Here is a 25,624-nt window from a genome sequence, read left to right on the forward strand (position 1 = left end):
TGTGGGTCAGTGTGAAGGCAGGGCTGTCACTTCCCAGTGACTGTCACTGGCAAAACAGACTCCACCGATTAAAATACATTTGGATAGTGAGAAACAAAGACCCCAAACCTGAGAAGGACACGTCGGCACCCCCCCTGCTCAAGCTCTGCTGCGCTCCTTCCCTGCCACCTCCCCAGGCAGCGCGGGGAGGCTGCGGTCGGCAGTCGGGACGTAGCAGTTTCTCTGCTGCTCCTTCCTCGTCCCTTTTCCCTGCTCCAGTGTGAGTCCTCCCCCAGGCTGCAGTCCTTTGGGGAAAATCTCCTCCAGCCTGGGCCCTCCATGGGTCGCAGGTCCTTCGGGAAGGATCCGCCTGCTCTGGCACGGGGTCCTCCGCAGCACTGCGCTGTGGGTATCTGCTCCAGCATGGTTCTCTCCGGGGCTGCAGGGGAATCTCTGCTCTGGCACCTGGAGCAGCACCTCTCCCTCCTCCTTCGCTGACCTGGGTGTTCGTTTGCGGGGCTGGTTTTCACATGCTTTTCCCCTTCTCTGCCCGTTTCGCCCTTTCCTGCATTTGTTTTTCCTGAGGTGCTGCCAGCACGGCTGAGAGGCTCAGCTGTGCCCTGCGGTGGGTCCATCGAAACCGTCCATGTCCAGCACGGGGCGACCCCTGGCTGCTTCTCAGAGGGACCTTCCCACTACCGAGACCTGCCACCTGCACCTAATGCAGCAAAGCGTTGAACAGCTTATACATTGGGCAGTATTTGTGCAGCTTTGTGTCTTTTCTATCTCAAAGCAGGTTCTGCTATTTTGTTGAAACTGCAAAACATACTTCTTGAATATGAACAGAGAATAGAATGTGGGACAAATCGGTATACAGCTCTCTCACGCGAAGTAAGGGAATTGGAAGATGAAAAGAGGGAGTCACGGTTCAGAGCGGAGAAGACTCAAGATTTGAAATCCATATTGGCTCACCAAGAAGCAGAATGGAAAAGTGACATCCAAAGCCTTAAGTATGTAAACTTGTGGTCTGATAATGTATTATCTTGTCAGTGGTTTTATTCCAAAAGGCTCTGATGGTGCGGGCAACAGGGTGAGAAGTTTCCAGTCTTTTGGGTTTGGGTTTTTTGAATCCCGTGGGCCAGTTATGCTATGAAGTACATAATGTGAGAGGGGAAAAATGGCCGGATATCAGCTCCATGTACAATGTTCTGGATGATGTTTTAACTTTGTTTTCTAGCAAGAGAAGAGGACAAGAGAGTGTGTATGGGGAAATCGGATTTATAAGAGAGATTTGAGAGATGGTTGGGTTTTGGGTTTTTTTTTCATTTTGTCCTCGCGGCTTCAGTTGGCCTATAATACTAGGATTTCTGGTAACTCCACCCAGTGCAAGTCAAACCAGAGCTTAGAGCATTTGTTTGCTTACCTGTTTGTTTGTTGGAAAGGTCAAGTTTGGGATTGCCCCTTTCCCCACACTCCTGAGCTAGACCCGGAGGTGTGAGGTTTCTCATCGCTGTTGACATCACGTCAGACAGGGGTGGCCAGCAGGCACCGTAGGCAGTTGAGCAAGGACAGCTGCAGAGCCCTGGCCTGGGAGGGGAGATCTCCTCGTGGTGATCCCCGGTGGGATGGCGTGGCTGGGGAGCTGGCCCAGCAGGGCCAGGCGGCCCAGGCAGAGAGCGAGCTCAGCAGGAGCCACCGTGAGCTGGCAGCTGGGGCGGCCCGCAGCGGCCTGGGCTGTCTGGGGGGCAGCAGTGCCAGGGCACTGGGGGCAGTGAGTGCCCACCCCTCCTCAGGGCTTGCTGAGCTGTGTCTCGAGCCCGGGGTCCGGTTTTTGGCCGCCCAGCCCAGGAGATCTTGCCCAGCCCGTGTGAGGTCGGCAGGGAGATGCCGGGCTGGTGCGGGGGCAGGAGCACCAGCCCTGTGAGGGGAGGCTGCGGGAGCTGGGCCTGGGGGAGTTGGGCCTCCCAGCGCGGGGGAGGGGAGTACGAGGAAGACGAGGCCTGTCCCAGCTTGGCCTGGGTTTGACTTCAGCAGGTGTTCAAAATCCTCAAGCATCTGTCAAGTATAAAGAAGTAGTATTTTCATTCTAAGTGAATTCTCCAAGCAGCGTTAAATTTATACTTTCAAAAGTTACACTTTTTGTGAAATTACGCTAGAAATTATATGTAAAGCTTTTTCCTTGCAATATACGCCATTCAAATACAAATGTTTCTGTCAGTCTTTCAAGTAATTTTAGTGGTGGTTGATTCTTGTTTTGCAGAATTTCTAAAGCAGGCTTTCAATTGGCAGTTCTTTCCTTACGTTGGTACTTGGTTTTTATTTTTTTCTTCATCATTGCAAGTATATGGGAAAAAATAGTCAAAATAAGGATCAAACACAAAGCTGCTTTCTTGTTTGGGTACCGTGGGCACACCATGGACCGTTTTTTACCATGTCAGTGCTCATTGCTGATTGTTTCAGTTGGTAAAGAAGCTGACCTTCCATAAGGCTTTCCTTATAAATCAGCTTCAAAATGAAATTGCTGTAGTTTCTCCCAGAGGTAGATCCACTGAGGTTTAAAACTGGTTTTAATCGTATCCAGCTTAAACCCCATGCATTTCTGAATCTGGTTTTGAACACTGACATCCTTCTGGAGTAAATAGAAGCTGCTTGTTCTGTCTGTGGGCAGCCTTACAGAAGGCTTGCTGAAAAATTGTTGGGTCTGCCATAGATAAGTGGCGTGCTGATTCACCAGTATTGCTTCTAGTCACTGAATCCGTAATATGTAGCCTCAGTATACCAAGAAAATGTATATTAACCATAGTAAAAGTTTATGATGCTTTGATCCGATGAGACAACAAACTCCTTTTTCAACACAATGGCTTTAATATGAAGAGGATTTATTTTTTTATTATAGAAGTGTACACACTAGTGTGCATTTCCCTGTGTAACCTTACAGAAAACTGGTACATCAATCAATGGTTTATTTCCGTATCTTGTACAACTGATATCATGGACAATGGAATGAAGTTAGAATTCTTTAAAAAGTTGAAAAGTACAGTAAAAATACGGAATCTGGAAACATTTAAGTTTTTTTATGGTTTGAGTTGTCTCTGCAAGTTCATCATGTGGAACATCTACTTTTATATCAGTGCTTTTGTTTCTCAAATACTCTGTTAAATCCCAGGTGTTCTTTGAAACAAGAAGAAGCAAAGAGACTCAGAGTAGAAGTGCTCTGTGAGAAAGTGAGAGAAAAACTCCAAAGGAAAGAAGATCAATATTGTAAAGAAAGGGAGGAGAAACAGAAACTTGAGTTACACTCAAGGAATTTAGAAATGGAGATAAGAACACTGAGAAAGCTCTTGAAACGGGTATATTAAATAATGAATTAAACACTTTCTTTTCTGCTTCTTTTCACTTGTATTCCAGTATGCCTAGAGAAGGAGGGGCTTTGTTCATGGAAGAGGCATTGGATAACTATTGCCAAATTTTGAGGGCAGTAGAGAACAGTTGGTTCACAATTGGTCTGTTCTTTTTTTTTTTTTTTGGCTTTGCAGTTTATTAATCCTTTTTTTTCTTTTTCAGAATTTAGGTTTCATTTGTATTTCGGGCAAAGCCTGACTTTTTTCTGAATTACTACAAAACATCCTGTATTTCTTCTTCTTATATTTTCAGAAGAAAATTAAAATTTATTCTTTATAGGTGGATTATCATAGCTGTGGGGAATCAAAAATCTTTTCAAGTATTCTGGGGAGAGTGGGAAGGTGTATTGCTAGCTCTGATTTTTCTCGAGATGCAAGCAGTTGTATTACTGTAGGTTGAAGAGGAACATGATGAAACACAGACACAGCGCTCTCAGGAAAAGAGTGCCAGAGCCCTTCAAGAAGGAATTTTGAACAACCACCTTGGGAGACAAATGGAACTAGAAGAAGAGACAAGAAGATCTATAGGAAAAAATTCAGAGGTAAGCAGATATTTTTTTTTCTAATAAGTCAGATTTCACCATGTTTGTTTTAAAGTCATCATAAATCTTATATAACTTTCCGTGTTTCTTGACGGATTATTTACAACTTACCAGTGGAACTTAACTGTGTAAATACCTTTCCTGTTTTCTCTTATGTCTTTAAAAGTTCTGGAAAGCAGCATCACTCCTGTATGGACCTGAATGACTTGTGCAAGTCGGAAACTAATAGAACACACTATTTACCCCGTTTCGTAACCTATCTGTTATTTGTCATTTCACAGACATTTTATTATCACTTTTTAGGGTTTCTAGCAACGAGACACCTAGCTACCTATGTCAAGGTTGACCAGGAAGAAAGTTGTTTGACAGTGTTTGTGTTTCCATTGCTTTTTTTTTTTAATTAGTTATTCCCTTATTGAACTTACTTACTTCAAGTATGCCTTTCTTTTCCACCTCCACATACTGAAATTTTATGATCGAATATCAACAATGAATTCAACTCTCTGTAGGAGTTAGAGTAACTGGAGGAGAAAAAGCAACCATCAACACTGTATTAAAAAAGATCTTGAAAAGAGTTTACTGAATTTCCTAAGAATGTGCAGTGCTTGGAAGCCTCGTTTGTTCCTGGCTGTGCTGCCCAATAAATGTAGGGTGAATGTGTTCAAGTGGAAAAAAGTTACACATACAATAAAGAGGAAATATCCAGGACTATTGCATTCTGGGGGTGATTGAGTTTTATAGCTAACTTCCAGTAACACAAAAGGATAAGTGTTCAGAAGACATTTGAGAAGGAAAATACCCTTTCTAGCCTTGTTTTTATCAGATCTGTAGCACAAGTAATTCAACCTTAAAGGCAATATTATAAAGGCATGCACATACAAGAAAGCACTGTCATTTTAAAAGCTTTACACTTGAGATGTTTTAAATAATTTTATTATTTGGTTGTAGGTTTAAGGGGGTATTGTGTGTTTGGGATGTTCACTTAGGTTTTAAGGAGATGTTACACTTCCGTTGTGTACGTACATTGTACATGCGCGTGGGTTCACAGAGTAGCTTATTGCCTGAAACTTCATCTTTGAAGTCACGCTTCAGTATTAGAAATGTTAAAATGCAGTTTATTGCTGAAGCTTTTTTTGTAGATTCGTTTCCCAATTGGCTCTTTATTCATGTTCCCTGTCATTCAGGAATCCAACACTGAGAGAGAAAAGGATCTGTTGTACAAGAATCAGTTACTACAAGATGAGATTGCTGTGCTAAGGCTAGAAATCAATCAAGTAAGACTTAAGCACCAGGAGGAAGAAGGAAAATCTTTAGAGGAAAATGAGACCTTGAAAGAAAAAAATGAAGCTCTCAAAAAGGAACTTAAACTGAACAAGGAAGCATTAACACAAACGGTTCTTCAGTACAATGCGCAGCTGGACTTCCTAAAGACAGAATCTGCAGTGCTGACTTCCAAACTTGAGCAGACAAACGAAAGTAAAGACAGACTAGAGGCAGAAATCAAATCATTTCATTCCCGCCTGAATGCTGCTGTTCAAGAACTTGAACGTCATTGGTCATCAGAAAAGGATGCTGAACAAAGATTTCACAGAGAACGTGATGAATGGCATCGCTTGCAAGGCAAGCTCCATCATGACCTCTCCGACACGCAAGAAACCAACAAGAGCTTGTCTCAGCAGCTGTGCAAAGCTGAAAGCAAAGCTAATAGGCTAGAAAATGAGCTTCACCAGTTGGAGCAAACCCTCAGAGAAAAAACTTTGCTTGTAGAAATGACACAAAAAGAGTTAAGTCAAGCCCAGCGTCAGGCAAAGGAATGTGATCGTGCTCAACAACTTGAGAAAGATCCAGTAAGCGAACTTGTAATAAAACAGGAGTCCTTGCAGGAGCGATTGGCCCAGCTCCAGAGTGAAAACCTCTTCCTGCGTCAGCAGCTGGAAGATGCACAGAGCAAGAGGATCATGAAAGAAGAAGTAGTGAATGATGTGCAGGACCGGTTGAATGATACTCTGAACAAACTCAGAGCTGATAGGGAAAAGCAAATTTATCTCGTAGAAGAGCAGAACAAGGATTTAAATGCCAAGAGTACTGATTTAAGGAAACAAGTCTTCGAATATGAGACTGACAAAGTAGAAAGAGAGGTAAAGGATATGCTTAGAAAGAACAATTTAAAGTTTGTCCGTTCTTGAAATTATTTTGTTTCTACAGTGCACCTGGTATGTTATGTGCATGGGACCAAAGAATACCGATTTGTTCTGGTTTGTTATGTTTCTCTCGGAATTGCGGAAGGTTTTGGCCAACGGGATGTTAGTCCTCAGATCTAAGCAGAGAACAGAAAAAAGGTATCCAAGTCTAAGCTTTGATCAGGAAAGGTGATTCTTCTTACTTAGTTCATAAAATGTTGAAGAACTCCAAAAGATCAGATTCCTCTAGAAGCCCCTGCCTGCTGGTTGGTGGGAGATCCCATGAAAGCTTTAGATGGGTCAGTGTTGTCCCATGAAGTGCATTCCTACGTAATCCCTACTGTGAGCAGAGGCACTGCCAAAAGTGTTCTCCAGCATCTTTTCCACCTGTTATGTCTAGAAGAGGATGGCCTTTGCTTCAGCGAGGGCATCTGTTTCTGTAGTTACGTATTGGTCTGTTTGATGTGAAACCTGAAGGGATGGAATATCCTCAGGAATTCTGTCCCATGCCATTCTGTGGAACGTGGCTAACGGATAGAGACGTCCGGCAGCTTCTCTGTGGAGAACGCTAGATGCACAGACTGTACGTAGGTATTTTTCCTGTGCTCTGTGTGTGTGATACATCTTTCTTTTCTCTTTTGAAAGTGCGAGAGTGAAAGAAAGGAAGGAAAGCAGCTGGTAGAGTTGAAACACCCAGTTGAACTACGTCTGGACCAAGAAATGAAAAGAAACCTCGATCTGCAGAAAGACTGTAAGAGGTATGGCTTTTTAGCATGGTGAAGAGGTATCCCTGCGTAGAAGTCATGTTTTATTAAACTTTAGTGTAAAAATAGGTGTACCTAACTGTGAGCAGATGCCGGCCTCGTGCTAGTTCTTGCAAGGTACTTCTGTATATCAGCCCCTAGTTTTCACTAGCTGCCAAAACAACTGCAGCTGCAGGTTGCCCTGCGGTTCTCCTGGGAAAAAGGGAGTCTTTCATTCCTCTTTTCAGGTGAAATCTGGACTCCCCAAGTGTATGTGGCACAGGAATAGTGGTTTTTCCTGGTAATTCCTGGTGTGTCAAGCACGTTAAAGATGAAGCAAGCGGTGTCTGTGCTGTTTACATGAGAGTATGTGAAAAAGTCCAGTTTTGTTCCTTTGCTTCATTGTTTTTGTGACTCATTTGCTGTGCAGGTTGAAGAGGCTGCTGAGCAGAGCTACGAAGAAACTAAGGGTGTATGAGGAGAGAGGGGGACTGTCCCAGCTTAATTTGCAGGCAGAAATGAAGAACAGGTATTCTGAAATGGTCAATGAAGCTGACAGATTAAGAACAAAGGTGAGCTTTGCTTTGTTTGGGTTATTTTGGTGGTGGTGGTTTTTCTTTTGGAACCTCTGTTCTTTCTTCGTACTTCTTTTCATGTTGTTGATTTTGACTTTTGTTTTCTTGGCTGTGTTTCTGAATTGATTTGACTGGTTTTTGATGTTCCCTCTATGGTCACAGTAGTAGACGGCTGTGATACTGATGTAGTTCTTAAGGGTAAAGATGGAAGTGTTACGTACACAGCAGTATCTGCGAGGGCACGTCAAGGGCAGGCTGTCGTGCAGAGGAAGGGCAAAGCAAGAGCCACAGCAAGGCTGGCAGGGTCTGTGACCACACAGGCCGGGGATCAGCCCCACAGGCTCTCACCAAGAAGAGCAGAAGAGTTCTGGGGACAGTAAGCAGAGTGCTCCAAGAGTGCAGATCACCAGGCCGGTCCATAGGGATGGGCAGGTCTGCAGTTCTACTGGGCCGTCACGTCCATGGGTGAGGGTCAGGGCTGAGAGCAGTGAAGGCCCAGCGCAGGCCTGGCTGCAGCTTGAGGCCGTGGCAGCATCGTCGGGCTCCGACGGATGCATTCCCTCTCGGAAGAGGGGGGTAACGCCACCATCACTCGGAACAGCTCTGTGCAGTTGGCCTTGCCCAAGGTCACCCCCTGAAGCCTGTCTCGGGCACGAGTTGAGCAGGAGGCAGGTGGGGGTTTGCTTTTCGGAATGGTGTCTTTGCTTCCCAGGGCACAATGCAGTGTGAGGTGATGCAGAAAAAATGACTGCAGTAACTTATTGCTTACTAGTAGCTGACTCAGTCCGTCTTTCCTGGTCTTGGAGACCCAGAAACGCTTTTGAGGTTGCTCTGGCTGTTTGGTAGCATGGAACCTTTTATCTGCTTCTCCGCTCATTACTGAGATTTGTTGCTAAAGTAGCTGTGTTTCAAAATTATGCTCCTTTTTAGAAGATGATATTGTAGAATGAGTCAACTGCCTTGAGAGTGGCTCATTTTTAGTTCACAGGTTAGCAGCATGTTTGTGTTCCTGTTGGAAGAGTTATTTTGAATGACAGGGAATGGAATTACGTTTGGGCAATTTTAAATAAGTGTAAAGTTTCTACTTGTTTTAGAGACTCTTTCAAGTGTTGACTCTGCTGGTTTCCCCCACTTTTTTAAAAACAAAAGAGGATGGGATATCATGTTTTATGGTTAATAGGTATAGACAATGGATGTTTCTGGGGGGGGAAAGAAGGGGATAGAAGCTGTAGTTGACCATTGGGACCTATGGGAAGTCTGATATTTCCTGGAAATCTTTTGAAAACAAACCGTAGCTTTGACCTAAAGAGACTGTCTTCTGCCACCACTGCTGTAAAAGCGGTGTTCTGAACCACTATTTCCAGATCCATTAGCGTAATGGAAGGAAAGGGTATCCGTTTCTTGTCTTGTCAGTTCTGTGACGAAGCTTTGACCGTGTGACAGCATGTGACAATTCCTCTGAAGCGTGACACATGGTTTTTTTCTGATGAAACCAGAATGTGGCTGTGATGTAACTGGGTATGGGTGTGTTTGATTTCCTATGATCGTATGAACACCTCACAGAAGAATAGCCCTAGTGCTTTTCAGCCTAGCCCTGCGGGTGTCATGCCGCTGGTTTGGTACCTCTCGGTCCGTGACCCACTGCAGAACTGAGGAAGGATGGGAACCTGAGGAATGCTGTCAGAAATTATGTGAAAGCTGTTCTTGTTTTAAAAGAAGAGCCTGGTTTCACTTTTGTTTTAACACTGAATCAGCAGATGGTAAATACAGTGTTGATGGCCAACTCCTTTACCAATTTTCACAGATTTGACTAATTTTAGATCCCTCTGAGTTCCCTGGTTTTTTTCCCCTTTCCTGCGTACAGGTTGATGAACTTTCCCAGCAGCTGGAGATAAAGTCTAAAAAAGGCATGCAGCTAGAAGCACAAAATCATGATTTGCGAGAGGAGTTGTCCACCATGCGTGGGAACCATGAAGAACTGGAGAAGAGCAAAAGCCAGCTGAAAGAAGAGGTGGCTAATCTCAAACACCATATGGAGACTAACATGGTGGATCGCAGCCAAATAGAACAATACAAAAGAGAGGTGGAAGAACGAGCTGCACAAGAAATAAGACAAAAACTGCAAGAAGTCAACCTGATTTTGCAGGTAAGTTAATTTCTTATGTGTGTCTGTTATAGACTTCTGTTTTGGTTGTCATTTTTAGGGGTGGTGGTGGTGCCTGATTCCATGTGTTACGCTGTACTTCTGTTTTTCCTGAAGGGCAGTGGGAGAAGGGAATATGGTTGGGCAAGATGCTTTCATGTGCGTGCAGTGTGCCTGCAGGCCCTGAATCAAAAACTTGCCCAAGGTGTGGATTTTCATTTTGCAGTTCTTGGAGGGGTATCACTGTCCACTGGTCTTGTTCTCATTGTTTATCCTTGAATGGGTATTGCAACTTAGAGTTGTCACAGCCAGGCATACGCATCTTCCTTAGTCATTGCACAAGGGGCAACGCTCAGAAAAGAAGTCACCAAAGCTGCAGGGTGCGGGCTGGGGGTGCGGCATCTCCATAATTTCTTTGAGGAATGCTATGCCCTGTCCTACAGAGATAGTGTTTCTTCATCAGTAGCTTTGATGAGTAATAGTGCTAAGATGGGGGTTCTTTCTGAATGAAAAGAATCATTCAGTGTGGTAGTTCCAGGGTTCTGCCCTGGTCGCTGATGGCAGTGAGGAGGCACAGTTGCCTCGCTGAATAGAGCTGGGCCCTTGAAACTGGGTACGTGCAATTGACTGGCGAGGAGAGTTCTCTTTTTCTTTGCGGTGGTTGAAAGTGTGTATCTACTTCAGATGCAGGCAGCCTCCCAGGACAGATTAGAACAAATCAGAGCCAGTCGTCATGCTTTGCTGACAAGCCAGCTAGAACACAGAATTGGAGACCTCGAACGTGAATTAGACAGGATAAAAAATACCCAGCGAGACAGTACTTTTCAAAAAGAATCCGCACAGGCAGAAGTGGAAAAGTACAAAGACCTGTATCTGGAGGAAGTTAAAAATGGAAGGTGCCTAGCAAAAAAACTGGAAAGGTAAGTCCCTGCTCTTTTGGGGTGATAATAAGATACTACTTTTTCCTCAAGCAGTTTTCTTCATTAAATACCTTTTCTACATCTGGTCAGCATTATGCATAAGGTAGCATATTTGTGATGAAAGTACCTTAAGGCTCCCCCCTGTTCATTGGAACTATCTTCGCTTCTCTTCAGTGTTCCAGCAGTAACACCACCGATCATGGGCGTTAATAGGATATTTTTGAAGTTGAGTTTGTTTTAACAGGCAGCCTTTTTGCCAGTCTCTAATCTCCGCTGCTTCTTCTAAGTATGGCAGAAAAGAGAATGTCACGTCCTTTACTGCTTGAATAAGGATAGGCCCTTCAGAGAACGGCATTTGATGCTATGAAGAAGAACAACAAAAATCTTTTGGCTTCCGTTTTAGCAGCATGTCATAGGTTTCAGCTTTCTTTGGGAAGGGAAGGGTAGCCCAGAGTTCTTACGCAGGTGATGTACCTTTCAGAAAAAGCTATGTAAACCCACGGTGTGCACAGACTGCTTTGAGGCCTTAATGCTGAGAAGTCCAAAGTATTGGTTAACTCTTGCTGCTTCTTGCAGGTAGAGTGACTACTTAGAAATAGGCTCTCCAGAAAACCCCCAGATCCAGTTATGGAGATTTTTTTGGACTCTCTTAATCCCTTCCACTTTCCGAAGTCAGATAATAGTCAAAGACCTGGAGGGTAACTTTGTGGAAGTGTTATTACCAAAGATAATTCTTTGTATGCTTCTGAACGTTTCAGAGCTAATGAGAGACTAGCAGAAGCCAACGCTGAGCTCCTTCAGGAGTGCCATAGAAGCAAACCTTTAATTGCAAGCAGCGCTGTCAGTGGTCCAGTTCTGTATTCAACTGAACTGGGACATATTAGCAACAATCCGGCACTGAATAGAAGTCTAAATCTAGGAGGAAGCTTCCTAACCCCGACCGGGAATACGTTACCATCAAGAAACAGAGTTGAAGCCTATGTGGCTAAGGTAAGCGTTTTTAAATACTGTTCTCAACTAGTGTTGAAGAGTATCTGTAAGCAAGGTTGTGCTTTTCAGTCTAAAGTTAGAATCCATTTCTAGTTCCAAACCATATGCTCTAATATGCCAAACCAAATTGCTCATCAAAACAGTACACAACTAGGTGGTAGAAACGAAGACTTTTGGTCATCAGGGTTATACAAATTTCCAGAAGTGCTCAAAGACCAAAAAATACTGAGATCTAAATGATGGACTGCGTAACAACATTCTTTTGCAAGAGAAACTGTGATAAAGAATACTGTGGCATAGGAAGCTGCCAAATAAGCTCTTCAGTAAAATTTAGTGCCGATGCCCCATCCCTGGCAGTGCTCAAGGCCAGGCTGGGTGGCGCTTGGAGCAACCCGGTCTAGTGGAAGGTGTCCCTGCCCATGGCAGGGGGGCTGGAACTGGATGATCTTTAAGGTCCCTTCCAACCCAAGCCATTCTGTGGATGACCTTTTTTAAAACAGCTAACTTCATGATGAGTGCAAAATCCCATCAGACATCTTTGTTTGAGACACCTTTTCCTTCTTCCCTGATCTTCATTTTAGCAGTTTCTTCACCGGAACTTGTTTTAGTGCAATACCAACAAAGGGATGCTTCAAAAGTAGGATGGCATGAACAGGACACGTAACTTCTCACTGGAGTGCGGGACGTATGCTGTGCATAGGAGGCATTTGTTTTGGGGGGTCCTGCTATGTGGTGTTATATGTAACTGCTCCTCAGGAAGTCTACAGAGCTTTCTGATTTTGTACAAAAGCTGCAACCTCTGCGTACCTCTGGTCAAAGTATGCCCTGTAATTAGCAGTCAGCATGATAGCACATCCCTCACAGAATGGTAAACGTGATATCATGAGAGTTGGAAACCAGATGTCAGTCGTTGTAATCAGTTTCCCACCTAGCATAGGACTGAGGCATGGGCAAGCTTGCCTGTTCAGTCAGTGTCTGTCCCTCGCATATTCTGTTGTTGAATGGATGTGAGAAGCATTCGCTCACTTTTAAGTCTGTCTCGGTTCGCTGGTCCCACCTACACTGGAAAGAATCCATTTAAATAGCGTGTCTGCATACTGTGCCTGGTTTAAGAAAAAGAAAAAACCAAACCAAACAACAAAACAAAAATGGACAAAGCGGTGTGTAGGTAGTGCGTAGCAGCGGCAGTTAGAGATGAACTTTTCTGTATCGTTGCGAATGTGGTTTTTGTGTCAGAGGGGTGGACATAACGCTGCATAAAGAACATGGGAGGCAATTAGTACTGTACCATCTGCAGGGATTATTCGGCACGCAAGCAGCAGAAAGGAGGCAAAATTCAGGGATCCACTGCAAAACTGAAGTAAGGAGAAAGCCAGGACAAGGGAACAAGAGGGACAGGGAGCAGGGAGCAAGTGAGGGCAGGGGAAAATGAGAGAGAGATGGGAGCGAGATGTTACAAGAAGAAAAAGGCAAAGGAGGAAACCATCCCGCTTCTAGGAAAAAAGCTGTCCTAGTTTAAAAGAAAAGGGTTTAACAGTTGTGGTTTCTTTTTTTGAAGAAGAAACAGGAAAAAAAGAATAACCTCCCTGTTACTAAATCCAGCTGCACATCTCTTTATGATATTTCTTCCTGTAATCACCAGTTGGGGAACAACTGAGACTAATTGTAGTGGCGCTGCTTGTAGCCTCAAGTCACCTGACGTTCAGTGTATTCAGGGAAGTCTTAAAACCTGATCTTCTCTGGAGTCCTTCAGAAGAAAGGAACTGAGTTCTCAGAGGTGCAGTAGTTGCTGGAGGGCGTGCATCTAAGTGAGTATTTCGCTTAGAACTGCGGGCTTAATTTTTCTCAGTCGGGTGCAGTATGTCACGTGCATAGCATGCATCTGAGAAAAGAGGATTGAATTGGAACGTAAGACTTTGAAGTCAGGAAGTAACAAAAGGGAAAAACTGCATGTATCCCTCTGCATACAATAATGGGTGGCAAATCTCAATCAGTTTCCAAATGCAAAATCACCAGATGCACAGTCTGTGCAGTCATTTCCACAGGGGTCCCGTGCCATTCAGGAGGCAAGTTGGAGCATGAGGGAAGAAATCAGAGATTATAGTGTTAGTCTACTTTGAAATGCTTTGCTGGTTGTGCCGCCTGGTATTCTGTCTGTTCACCAGACTGTTTCAAAGCAGAAGAATTTCTCTGACTCCAAGCCTTTTCTTCACTTCACTGTTTACTTCAGTTATGCCTCAGCTTTGTTTTCCCACTAACCTGGTTCCCTTCTACAGAATTTGCCTTGCCTTTAAATTCAGGATGCGCAGTGCTGCCTTGGCTGGAGATGACAAATGCTTCTGCCACTGAAGCTCTAGATGACAGCGAGTTAAGAAGCTGAAATTGCAGTGTGCCTCAGGCAGTCCTTTTGCACCGCTTTTTTTAGTCAAAGCTCTCTGCAGATTTGGTGTTCCTTGTAGTAGCTTCCTCAAGGTGAGAAGGGCTATTGGAAGTAGGGAACATGCCAGCCATTCTGAAGAGGAAGATGTTTGTGTACATTTCGTTTGTGCAGAAGCTTTGAAATAGCTTCAGGGGCAAAGAGGTGAAAATAGTTCACACTGCTATTATTCAGAATGATGGTGTTCATTGGTCCTGCAGCTGCTGGAAGAAACACTGGTAAATGATGCTGACAAGAGGAAGGAGTGCTCCACTAGCAAGTGGACACAGTTTCTTCTTTAGACTTAACTAAGGAATTTGGTGTTCAAAGGCTTGAAAGATTGCACCGTTTTCCTAAACATGAGGCATGACTATCAGTGATTACACATAGAGCCGTACATGTTGAAGATGGTCATGTCGCAAGTTCAGCAAAAACAGAGCATGTTATTCTTAAAAAAGCATAAAGAAATGTGTTCCATTACAGTATAGCCCCTTCCCCTTTATCAAATATATACGCGACAGAAAAGAATCACCTTGAAGTGCAAAAGGATCTTTAAAAATACCAAAAAGTTCATATTGGCACAAGCTTATTAACCAGCAGAATCCCAATCCCATGCAAATGTCTTCAGGTTTTTTTGGTGGTTTTTATTTTTATTAGAGCTTCAGTGATGTGGAATAAATTACAAGTACTTGACAAATTCTGTGCATGTCATTAGACAGTGACCGTAGCAACTAGCAATTCAGTATTTCAGACCTGCTCCCTTAGTCCTAAGGCAAGGAATGTCTCCTGCAAGTGCTGCAAGGAGGTTTTGGGACTGGAGTCCTGTTGTTAGGTTTAACAAATGTCAAGCTTAAATCCTAAGAGCTGTGCCAAAGGCTGGTGAAAATGAACATGGGTGTCTTGACAGACAAGAGCAGTGAACTCTGCAACCAGGGTGAATCGGTGGGTAAATGAAACCAGTTTAATGTGGGAAGGGAAATGTCTGCTTCCTACTTCATCTTTCAATTTCTGTTCCGTTTCTGATTTGGCTTTCTGCACTCTTGTAGCGGTCTTTGTTGTTAGCTTTTTTACTTTCTTCATTTACATGTAGGCCACGTTCTTGTTTCTCGCTGAAGACCTGTGAACTTAAGGCCATTTTTCTTTCTTCTTCAGCTCCTTCATCAAAAACCTGCCCGTCTCTCTCTTCTCTGCAGCCAGATACATGGCAGGGTTTGCAGCCAGCATTGTTTAATATTGGGTGGTATTTTTTTATACTGGAAATGTTGTCTATTTATGCTCTTAGGTTTTGATTAAAACTTACTGATGTATTCACATTTTCCTAACACTGCGCATATTTTGAACTTTAGTTTGTCCAAGGGAAAGAATGACTGCTGCAGGGGACTTCTCTGCTTTATGTGTTTGTAATGCAATGGCTTCTGTGGTAGTTAACCATCTGTGAGATGATAGACTATGGATTTAATCTGTTACAATGGAACTTCTTTGAGCTCTGGGAGTAGGCTGGTTTACCCTCCTTGCCAGTTCTGGTATTCAAAAAGTTCTTGGTGGTCACAACAGTTGTGTCTGGAGTACCAGTACTGTTCTGAAGTTGAGCATCATCTCACGGAGTCTTACAGGACCCAGCTTACTCTGCGCTAAAGCAGCCTGTGTGGATAAGTAGTAAGTCAACCCCACTTTCTGAAAAAGAACTGTTGAGAAGGTGCCTGCTGCAAATGAACACCTGGTGTGTTACCGCCTGAAGAGGTGTGCAGTGAGGTGAGAAGTACCTGCTCAGGAGGTTTGGGACACTCGGCTGTGATGCCTTTCCCAGGGGTTTGGGGGGAAGGAGAAAAGTGGAGGCAAGTTAAGGTCCTCGGAGGTGTATTTTGCCTGGCTCTTCGTTCATTCCCTTGTCAGAAATCAGTGTGTTGGCTTTATTTCCGCCTGTTTCTCTTCCCTCAGACACGGATGAGAATCACAAAGACGTTGATGGAATGAATAAGAGGAAAACAAGATCTTTTTCTTCTCTTGATTGATTCGTACATGTTGCGGAGAGTCCTGTGGACCTTTTAGTCATTGTGAAGACTCCAGAAACGAGGGAAAGTGGTTTCTTCTAACACCTCAACTGCTACTTATTTGCTTGGGATTGGTCCTGGCTTTGGGCCGTATTTTGGTCTAGGCATTAGTTTTCCTGCTTTTCTCTGTTACCTGTGTCTCGTCCGGGATTTTGCTTCTGCTTGTACCTGCTGGAAAACAATTAGAGATTTGGGGGGTCCTTTTCCATTGTTCATGCGGCTCTGTTGGCACAGAGTATTTCAATGAAGTATCACGGAGGGGTGCTTCTCCTGCAGGATCCGGTGAATTTGGTCCCAGCTTTCCCTGTGTTCCTGGAGAGAGAGCCCTTCCCTCCGCTTCGCTGGTTTACAGCCCCGCTCCTTTGACCCTTGCAGTTACTGCCTGTTACTGCTCCTCTTGTGAGGGTAAGCAGAGTGGTTTCCTTCCTGAGGCTCTTGCTCTCTGTGTCCTGTTGAGTACCCTGTGCAGTGTTTCCGTTCTTGTTGTTGTTGTTACGCTGCTAGGTGGGTCTGCTCATTTCATAAAATAAATGGTTCTTCCCCCAGGAATTCAGTACTAAAATCAAGAGAGTCGCAGAAGGAGTGAGGGGAAGGGGCCTCTAGCGATGATCTAGTCCAGCGTCACCCCTGCTCAAAGCAGGGTCAGCCGTAGCAGGTTTCTCACTGTTCTGTCCAGCCAGGTGTTATACAGCTCCAAGGATGGACACGCCACAACCTTTTCTGGGCAACTCGTTCCAGTGGCTGTCCATGCTTACAATTTTTTAAGAAATAATAATTATAAAAATCCTTATGTTAAAATTTCCTCTATCTGGATTTGTGCCTATTCTCCTCCCGTTCTTTTGCTTGGCACCGCTGAGAAGAGTCTGGCTCCATCTTCTGTACTCCCCCCACCAGGTACTTATACACATAGATAAGGTCCCCCTGAGCTTTCCTGTTCTCCAGTAAAGAAACAGTTGCAGCTCTCAGCCTCTCCATAGAGCTCACAAGGTCCAAGCCCTGCAGCATCTTCATGGCCATCGTAGCCCTGGAAGCTGTATGGTATCCGTTTGGAAATTCACTCCTGTGTGTCACAAATTTGATGGGAAAAATGTAGGAGTAGCAAGTATCATCAAATGTAAACAACAGCATATAGCGCTTGGACTGTGACTCTTAATTTAAGAGATGTGATTCCTTCTTGTGAAGGCTTCTGAAGGCAGAATCATAAGTGAGAATAACTTAATTGGTAACAATACCCACTTTCTAGGGGAGAAGAGGCGTAAGTGCTCCTTTGCAGTGATCCAGGCTGATTCCAGCTACATAATAAACCCCACAGCACTCGCTGCGTAGAAGCTGTAGCTGCGGTTGTCTGTCTTAGTACACAGTTTGCAAGAAAAAATTGTGTGTGCTTTTATATTTTTATAAATGTGTGTCATGGTATTTGCAATAACAATAAAAGTTTTGGCATCATCTGTAGGAGCTCTTTCAATTTCCCATCTTAAGGTGGAGAAAAGAAGAATATTGGCACACGCTTTTTTCTATACAAATGGTGTATGTCAATCCTGCAGCAGCTGCTGGTGCAGCCCTTCTCTCTGTGAAGTTGCAGAAGCCAGCCTCAACTGGCTGATTTGTCCCTGTGGGTGGCATCTGTACATATCTCGGCGTGTAGCTGACGTTCTGTTCGTGTGTTTGATGATAAACTTCAGCCGTACCTTCACCGCAATAACTGCGCTAGGCTTTCTTGCTTTCTTCCTGTGTATTTTGTTAAATGCCCAGTAATAATCCAGCTGGCGAGTTACAAATTGTTTTGTTAACGTTGCTGAGCAATGAGGCAGCTGCAGCCCGACTGACCAAAAGTTTCTCTTCAGTAGAAATCAAACCCCAAACCAAGATGTGTCTATTTGGAATTATATTTTTAGGTTTTCTCTCATTATGTGTGGGTTTTAAGAATGTTTTAGAAGTTTAACGTTAGAAAAACGTAACTGTTAAAATATTAACTATATTTTCTGTATAATTCTAGGTACGGCAGGAACTAGATGAAAGAATCGCTAAAGAACTTAAACAAGGTAATGTGTCGCTATGTTAGGGGCATTTTTAAGGAAAAAGAGGAGTGTTCCTAACTCTTGAACATAATGGCTTGAAAGCTGTCAAGTTCCTGTGCTAAGCACAGGGAGGTTTTTCTGCTAGCTTTCCAGTTTAGACTTGAATGTGAAAACTTCCTGCTTACCAAAAGATTGTGTAGAATGTTATGCAGTTGCCTGAAAAAGACAAGTGCAGAGAAAACTAACCCACTTCCTCTACACGGGTGGCTCTTGGCTTAAGCTGAAGTCACGTTTTTCTAGAGTGAATCCTTGAGCACAAACATCAAACGTAAAAGAAGCCCTGAGAGAAGATGTTTATAGACTTCAGCCATCACTGCTTCTTCCATGTGCATCAGTTGCATTCCGCACTAAATCATACCGTGCACATTCTCTGCTGTTGGACCTTGATTTTTGCTGTTTCTTATTCATTGCTTGTATTTGTAGCTTAGATGTGGCAGTCTTTTTTTGAATAAGCAAGGAAAATAGAATCAGTGATGAAAGATACCCTTTCTTTAGGAAAAAATTATTTAGTAGCACTTAGGCAAACATAAGATGAGTTGAATGCTTTTAACACATAGCATGATGAAGCCAGGTGTCCAAAGAGGAATTCCACCTATTTCAGGGTAGTCGTTCCTCCAGAGTCACTGCTTTGCTTTGCAGTGACTGGTGCTATTTCAAAGCAGGTAGCCCCTGCGAGAATTTCCTTCTGTTCCTGCATGCTTTTGGTAATACAGAGAGTGTTCAGCTGTAGCTTCACAGCTCGTTCCATGTGTCCGAATGGACACAAAGCCGTTGCATTTCATCCGTGTGCATTTTGAACCTGACTGTGCGTCTGCTAGGTGTCATAGAGTGCGCTTGGTTTCAGGACCTTGTCTGAAAAACGTGGCTGGAGAAGAACAGTAAAGGTGGGCTTGCGTCAATTGAGTATGTGTTTTTGTGGAGGAAAGAGGGTTTTGCCAGGGTGAGTTACAAAGACGCCCCTCAAAGAAAGTGCCAGGCTAGGAGACTTGTCCTGGCCTGACTGCATTGCAAAGGTGTTTGCGTTTTCACCGGCGGATTCTTTTTAAGTTTGTCACAGAGAAGGCAGAAGCTGGTTTTTAGGAGCAGAGTTCCAATAAATCACTGCTTTGAACATTCAAGGAAAACAGATACTGGAGGTTCGAGAGGTCTGCAGGGGGGCTCAGTTTAGCACTGGTGTAAGCAGGAGTCATTTGTGGATTCCCTGAAGATGTTCAATGTGTAGCCTATAGAATTTCTTTCGCTGGCTTTAGAAATACTGTTGACTGGTAGGCAAATGTGGAAAAAGATTGTTTCTCCCTTTGTGCCTAGCCCTTTGATTGTTACGATCCCTTGGAAGTTTTTAAATCTCTTTCTGGACTGTAGTCTCTCCAGTTATCCATAATGTTTTTATAGTGACTGATTTGGCCCTGTCTAGGGTAAAAGCAACACCGGAATCTTGTTTCTCTTCTCCCTAGCCACTGCTGAACTTGAAGCTGGATCTGCTGGAGCTTCTCCCGTGGTATTTTCTGATGGATCTTCAAAAAGTATCCACGTTGACCAGGATCCCCTTTGCAGGGCAGTACAGGAGTACCGTGATGTTTTAACCAAAAATTACCTGATTTGAACAAAATGCTGGGAAAAAAGCTCCGGAAAGGATTTTGTTTACATAGTGCGTCTATAGTTTCTCATCCCACAGTTCAGATGTGCAAATGTGTTTATTGCAGTCCGAATGTGAATTCTATTAAATGGATGTCAAGCACATTGCACTTGCCTGTTGGCTTATTGATGCATAGGTGTTTTATTTTGCACTCGCCATAAGAAGCACACCTATTTTTGTCGGACTAGCAGAATGACTCACCTTGATTCTTGAGCTTGACAGGATTGTCAAAATGTTTCTTATCAACGTAGAAGCATTATTTTTTCTCCACTGATGTTCTGTGTTTTAACAAAAGCATTCCCTTTGTTCTGCTTAATCCTTTCACCCTGTGTGTTTTTAATGTTTCCAGTGTTACTTTAATGCTTAGGACATCATTTGATGTGATTTGAGCCTGCTGCTTCAGTCCAGATGCCGTGACTGCTTCTGCCGATAAAGTGAAATCTTTACCAGTGGTCATGCTGGAGGACGGGGCACTTCACGTTGCTGTCACCTTATGCGCCTTAGGTTTAACATTACTGTGAGTGTGTAGCAGTGCAGAGAGAGCTACGTGGTGGGTTTGGTATGTTTGTTTTGGATCACAGGACCACGGAACGGGTGAGGTTGGAAGGGACCTCTGGAGGTCATCCGTTCTAGCTCCCCTGCTCAGGGAAGGCCGCCCAGAGCTGGTTGCCCAGGACCATGCTGGCTTTTGAGTATCTCCCAGGATGGAGCCTCCATGGGCAGCCTGTGCCAGTGCCCAGTCACCCTGATCGGAAAGAGGCATTTCCTGACGTTCAGCCCCAGCCCTCTGTGTTTCCGTTTGTGCCCGTGGCCCCTCACGGTATTCATCGTGGGGTTTGTGTTAAAGGCCGCTGCAGCTGTAGACATTCCCAGTTACTACATCAGCAGCTGCGCTGTACCTGAAACACTTCATGTGCGGGAAAAATGAATGTTAAAATACTAACTTCCAGTCTCCTCAGTACTTTCCAAACCTTGTATGATAGGGCAGCCAATCTTTTTGTTGCTGCTAGCAGCTGATGATGTGGTGGCTGTAGCCCAGATGGTAGCCAGTGTTCTGGGACATTTGTGTCAATAAAAGAAGCAGGTTTACTTATTTCAGGGAGTTACCTGTTACTGAAGATCTGCGTTGTCATTTCCTGTGCACAGAAGTCAGTAGTGATCAGAAGATGATAGAACAAAGTCCCAGTTCTGGGAAAGGAAGAGTGGTTGTCCCGAGATCAATTAAGACTGGAAAAATTTGGGGGTTTTACCCACTAATTCAAGGACTTGGGTTAACAGGCAGTGAGGAAAGCAATGAATGTTGCTGTGACGCTGTTCCTTTTTATATGAATACATATTTGTGAAGTTAATGCACTGTATTTAATTCAGATATTCTGTTTCAACTTGAAATTTAATAAACTTTGTCATCTAGTATATGTCTTTGTTTTATCGTTCCCCTTCTTGACATCGCTTTCTACCCCTTTCCCTAACCGTACAGCTCTCCAGAGCGCTCTGCTCCTTTCAGCTCTGTTCGCCGCTGCACCTTCAGCCTGTCCTGGAGGCCAGGCAAAAGGCCAGCATGGTGTATGTTGTGGTATTGCTCATGATCAGTTCCCAGACTTTTCCTGTATTTTAGAGCAATCCTCCTTGTGGTTTGGGCAGAAGGTAGCAGGTGGGCTTCTGCTGGCTGGGAAATCCCACAGGTTTTGATCCCATGGGGAGCCAGCCAATTTGTAGCTGCAAAGGGAAAAGGCGTAACAAAATTTCTCCAGCCTGCACCAGAGTGGTCAAAGAGAAGTTCAGCTTTTGCTGCTTTCTAGTGTGTCTCCACAGAGGAAGCAGGGACAGAACATGTTGACGTTCACGTTGTGTTGTCAGTCACTGTGATAAACTCAGACGTGACCTGTGCTCAAGTTTCTTCACCGCTCTCTGCTGCCAGCTCTTAGTGAGAGGGGAGAGCTCTTGGCTGGTGGAGCAGCAGAGCAGAAATTCGGTGTTGGCATCTGCCATAACCGGCATTGATGGCAGTTATGGTGAGGCGTGAGGGGGGTACAGAGAAGGCCAGGCAATTCCTGCGCTTGAAAGTCCGTCCCCGGTGTCACTGTGGGGACACTCCTGATGAAGCAGGAGAGGGCAGGGCACTTAGGGGAGGCTCTGAGGCCTGGAAGACAGGGAATGTCTGTCCCATCTTCAAGAAGGGCAAGCCCGAGGAGCTGGGAACTGCAGCCTCACCGTGCTGCCTGGGAAGGTGGCGGAGCACGTACTCTGGAAGCCGTTTCCGAAGATTGGGGACAAGAAGTTGGTAGGGAGGAGTCAGCATGGGTTTGCACAGGGTGAAATCATGCCGCACTAACCTGGTACCTTTCTAGCGATGTGTGAGTAACTGAGTGGACAGAGGAAGAGCAGTGCGTGCTGCTTACCTTGGCTTTAGCAAGGCTTTCTCTGGCTTGTGCCCTAACAGTCAAGTTCAGGTTCAGGAACTTCCTGATCTCTTTCCAAAGGAGAAAGCAAGCGTGTTTCTTGATTTCTTTGCTCAGGTACATTAGAAACCCTTTGGGGTCAGTAGCTCCAAGCAGGTTGCAGATCTTTGCAATCAGTTGTATGGAATAAACAATCCTGTTTCAGAAAATCTTATTATGCCAGTTGCTTTTTCCTCATGAGCAAATGTGTCAGGAGTTTCCCAGGTTTTGCTGTCTTGAAAATACCATGTTGAATGGTGGCTACAAAACACGAGTTTTTCAGTTTCTCAGTGGCAGAGTAGTGGTTGAGTAGTGCTGCTGCAGCACTAGTATGTCTTCCCAGTGAGTCCTGACTTCTGAAACATCCAGGCGTTTGCTTATAATTCATTGCTGATCGCTGCCACTCTGTTCCGCTGATGCTCTGCAGAGGGAACCTAACTCTGGTATCTATCCTGTAAGCATGCTGACCACCTGTGTCCTGTTTTCATCCTGCCTTTACCTCAGAGGTACCCCTCGCCACACTTCCCTGGATATAGAGATAAAGCACTTGTGACTAAAAACAAAGAAGCTGCACGTTCTGTGTGCCTAGAAAAGCCAGTGGTAAATGCTGCTTTACTGCTGGCTCCCAGCGAGAAGCGGAGGTTACCGGCTGCTGGGCAAACCAGCGTTAACATCGAGCACAGCAGCAAGGGAAAGCCCAGTCCAGTCATTCACTGCAGTGATGACGTGTCTCTTTTCTGGTTGCCAGTGAAAAACCTGCTCTCAAATGTGGGTGGCTGCTCCTTGCTGCTTGTTGGAAACAGCCCCAGCTACCCTGCAAGTGGTGCGGTGTCGTGGTTTAACCCCGGCTGGTAACCCAGTGCCACGCAGCCGCTCGCTCGCTCCCCCCTCAGCCAGAGGGATGGGGAGAGCTGGAAAGGAACGCAAAACTCAAAGGCTGAGGTAAGAACAATTTAGTAATTGAAACAGAATAAAAATGGAAGAATAGCAAGAACAATGACAATAATAGTTATAATGAAAAGGGAGAGGGAAAGGAAGAAAGGAGCACGTGGTGCACAACGCAACTGCTGGCCGCCCACCGGCTGATGCCCAGCCAGTCCCCAGGCAACAAGCCCCCTGCCCAGCCAGCCCCCAGGCACATAGAGAGCAGGCGTGCCGTCCCATGGCACGGAATACCTCTTCGGTTGGTTCGGGTCAGCGGACCTGGCAGTCTCCCCTCCCCAGCCCTTGCGCCCCTCCAGCCTTTTTGCTAACGAGGCCTGAGGAACTGCAGTGCCTCACATCAAAGCCAAAAGACAGCACTGCGCTAGCCCCTAAGAAGATAATTAACGCCATCCCAGCTGAAACCAGGACGTGCTGCTAACACACCTGGCAATACCCGAGCTCACCATGCTGAAGCAGAGCTGTATCCTGTTCTATAAAGCAGGGAACTGATCTTCTGTGCAGGTGTCTATCTTGCATAATTTCTGTCTAAGCGTCTGGACCAGTTACCTAGCGTCGTAGTACCTGGCCACGCACTATTCGCACACAGCGAGTGCATGCTGAGGGTTGGTTGTTTTGCTTTTTTTTCATTTTGTCTGTACAATGCTGCGGGAGCGGGCTGGAAGCTAGGACCATGCGCGGCAATCAGTTAGCTGAGGGGAATGTGCTCGAGCTTGTCTAGACAACAATTAACATGATGAGGCATGTTTGCAGAGCACAGGGGAGTGGGAGACGGATGGCGCCAAGGATGGCGCCAAGGAAAGGTAACACCTTGCTGTTAATTGCTGGTAGTTAACCACCAGTCAGGGATTGCCTAGTATGCAAGGCTTAGCTTCAGGAACCAATCTGTTTCAAACGCGCAGCTTCTGAAAGTGCATAGAAACTCGTGCTTCTGTACAATAAATTGACATTTGCTTGCATCAAGCTGCGTCCCGTCTCTTCATTCGCCGCAATCCATCAGTATAACCGTTTTTACATTGGAGCTTTTTACATAGTTTTTATTTAGACTGCAAGAGTAACCACAGACCCCAGTTAAGGCCTTACCATGCTAGATGCTATTCAGCAATGCAGACATGCACAATTCCTGCCCTGAGAAGCACTGACTATTAAAAAAAAAGTCCTTGAAAGAAATACGGTACTTTCATTGTCATGATTACTTTAGTATTTCTCTATACTGCAAAATTGTTTTAAAAAAATGCACAAGAGAAAATAAAAAAGGCTGGTATTAAAATAATCCTATTCTAAAAAAATTCTGTATTTCTATAACCCAATCTCCATCAACCCCAAGACTGAAAAAAAAAACCCAACAAAAAACTAGGCTTTGGACCTAGGATTATTTAAAAATTCCCATTAAACTCTTCTAGCATTTATGCCATTTTCACCAAAGCTCGCTATACTAGCTTCCTATTCCATGCAAACTGATTAAAAATAAGCATATGAGTCTTATTAATATTACACAGTACAACTCTGCAGAAGTGTTGCTGGGTATGTACAGTGTATATCAAAATTTGGTATTCTGCTTTAACAGTATCATACTTATAAGCCTGTATTATTTTTACTATTATACATGAAGGCAGCTGATACAGAAAATAGAGCTGTGACGGCATGAAAAAACTTCATTTAAATAAGAATAATTTCTTCTGATAGCATTTTTCCTGGTGGACAAACAGTGACTAATATAATACTTCAACATCGTCCGTATTACCTTAAAAAGATACCTCTTAAAATTCCACCTTTCAGGAAAGAATATGGGTTCCAGTTATCACGGGGGGGGAAAAGAGGAAACTGATAACATGCTAATTTAAACACAAAACAGTATCAGAATTCCACAAAATGTTGTGCATCTTATTTTGGAAGTACAACAGAGCTTGTTTCTTGAGAGCTTTCTAGAATTCTGTGTCTAGAGAGTCTAACACTCTTGCTCGACAGCTCCAGAAACACTGACGGCCAACAGGACTGAAGAAGATGGCCTTCAGGGAACTCATCTGAAGCGGCCACCCTTAGGCTGAGAGCAACTGGGGGAGCAGAAGGAAGAAGCAAGAATTCCCAGGTGCCTGTCCTTTCTTTTCTCAGTGCCATTCTTCCTCGCTCCTCCACCAAGCCTGGGGGCTCCCCCGCCTCAGCAGTAGCAGGTTTCATCGCTGGCAGAGTCCCTGGAGCCATGAGCACCCTGGTGTACTCCAAGTGCTGCACAGCTGAGTAGGGTCTGTTTGGGACAACTGACCTTTGGACTGGATTAGACAAACTGCACGGTCAGATGCGGTTCGTGCTGAGCAGCTGAGCAGCAAGAGGCTGCGTGGCCGGCTCTTCTCGCCAGCGCTGGCAAGTCCAATAACTAAATAGCTACACTTCAAGTTCTACAATTAATAGGTATCCAGAACTTATCCATTTCACTGGACAGTAAATTTCAGGCTATTTTTTTAGTCACAGAACTAATTACATAACAGAGGAACAAGTCGATGGTAACATAAACTAGCCAGATTTGGAAACGGAGTTTTAAATATTTCTATAATAGTCATTTTCAAATTATCAAAAGCGTCAGAATCATAAG

At 44.5% G+C, this 25,624-nt stretch overlaps 1 protein-coding gene across 1 annotated transcript in view; it reads left to right on the top strand.

Moving 5' to 3' along the window:
- LOC129734644 (ankyrin repeat domain-containing protein 26-like) overlaps positions 1-19,763 on the top strand; it is a 51,441-nt gene extending 31,678 nt beyond the window's left edge. Inside the window, 11 exon segments of the mRNA XM_055698279.1 lie at positions 776-989; positions 3,146-3,329; positions 3,776-3,922; positions 5,107-6,060; positions 6,748-6,860; positions 7,276-7,417; positions 9,285-9,566; positions 10,248-10,483; positions 11,242-11,473; positions 17,937-17,982; positions 19,473-19,763. Of these exon segments, the coding sequence (XP_055554254.1) occupies positions 776-989; positions 3,146-3,329; positions 3,776-3,922; positions 5,107-6,060; positions 6,748-6,860; positions 7,276-7,417; positions 9,285-9,566; positions 10,248-10,483; positions 11,242-11,473; positions 17,937-17,982; positions 19,473-19,621 (2,699 nt within the window). The 3' untranslated portion in view covers positions 19,622-19,763.
- The last annotated feature ends 5,861 nt before the right edge of the window (positions 19,764-25,624 follow it).

The sequence above is a fragment of the Falco cherrug genome, chromosome W (genome assembly GCF_023634085.1).
Source record: "Falco cherrug isolate bFalChe1 chromosome W, bFalChe1.pri, whole genome shotgun sequence".
In the NCBI taxonomy this organism is placed as follows: domain Eukaryota; kingdom Metazoa; phylum Chordata; class Aves; order Falconiformes; family Falconidae; genus Falco; species Falco cherrug.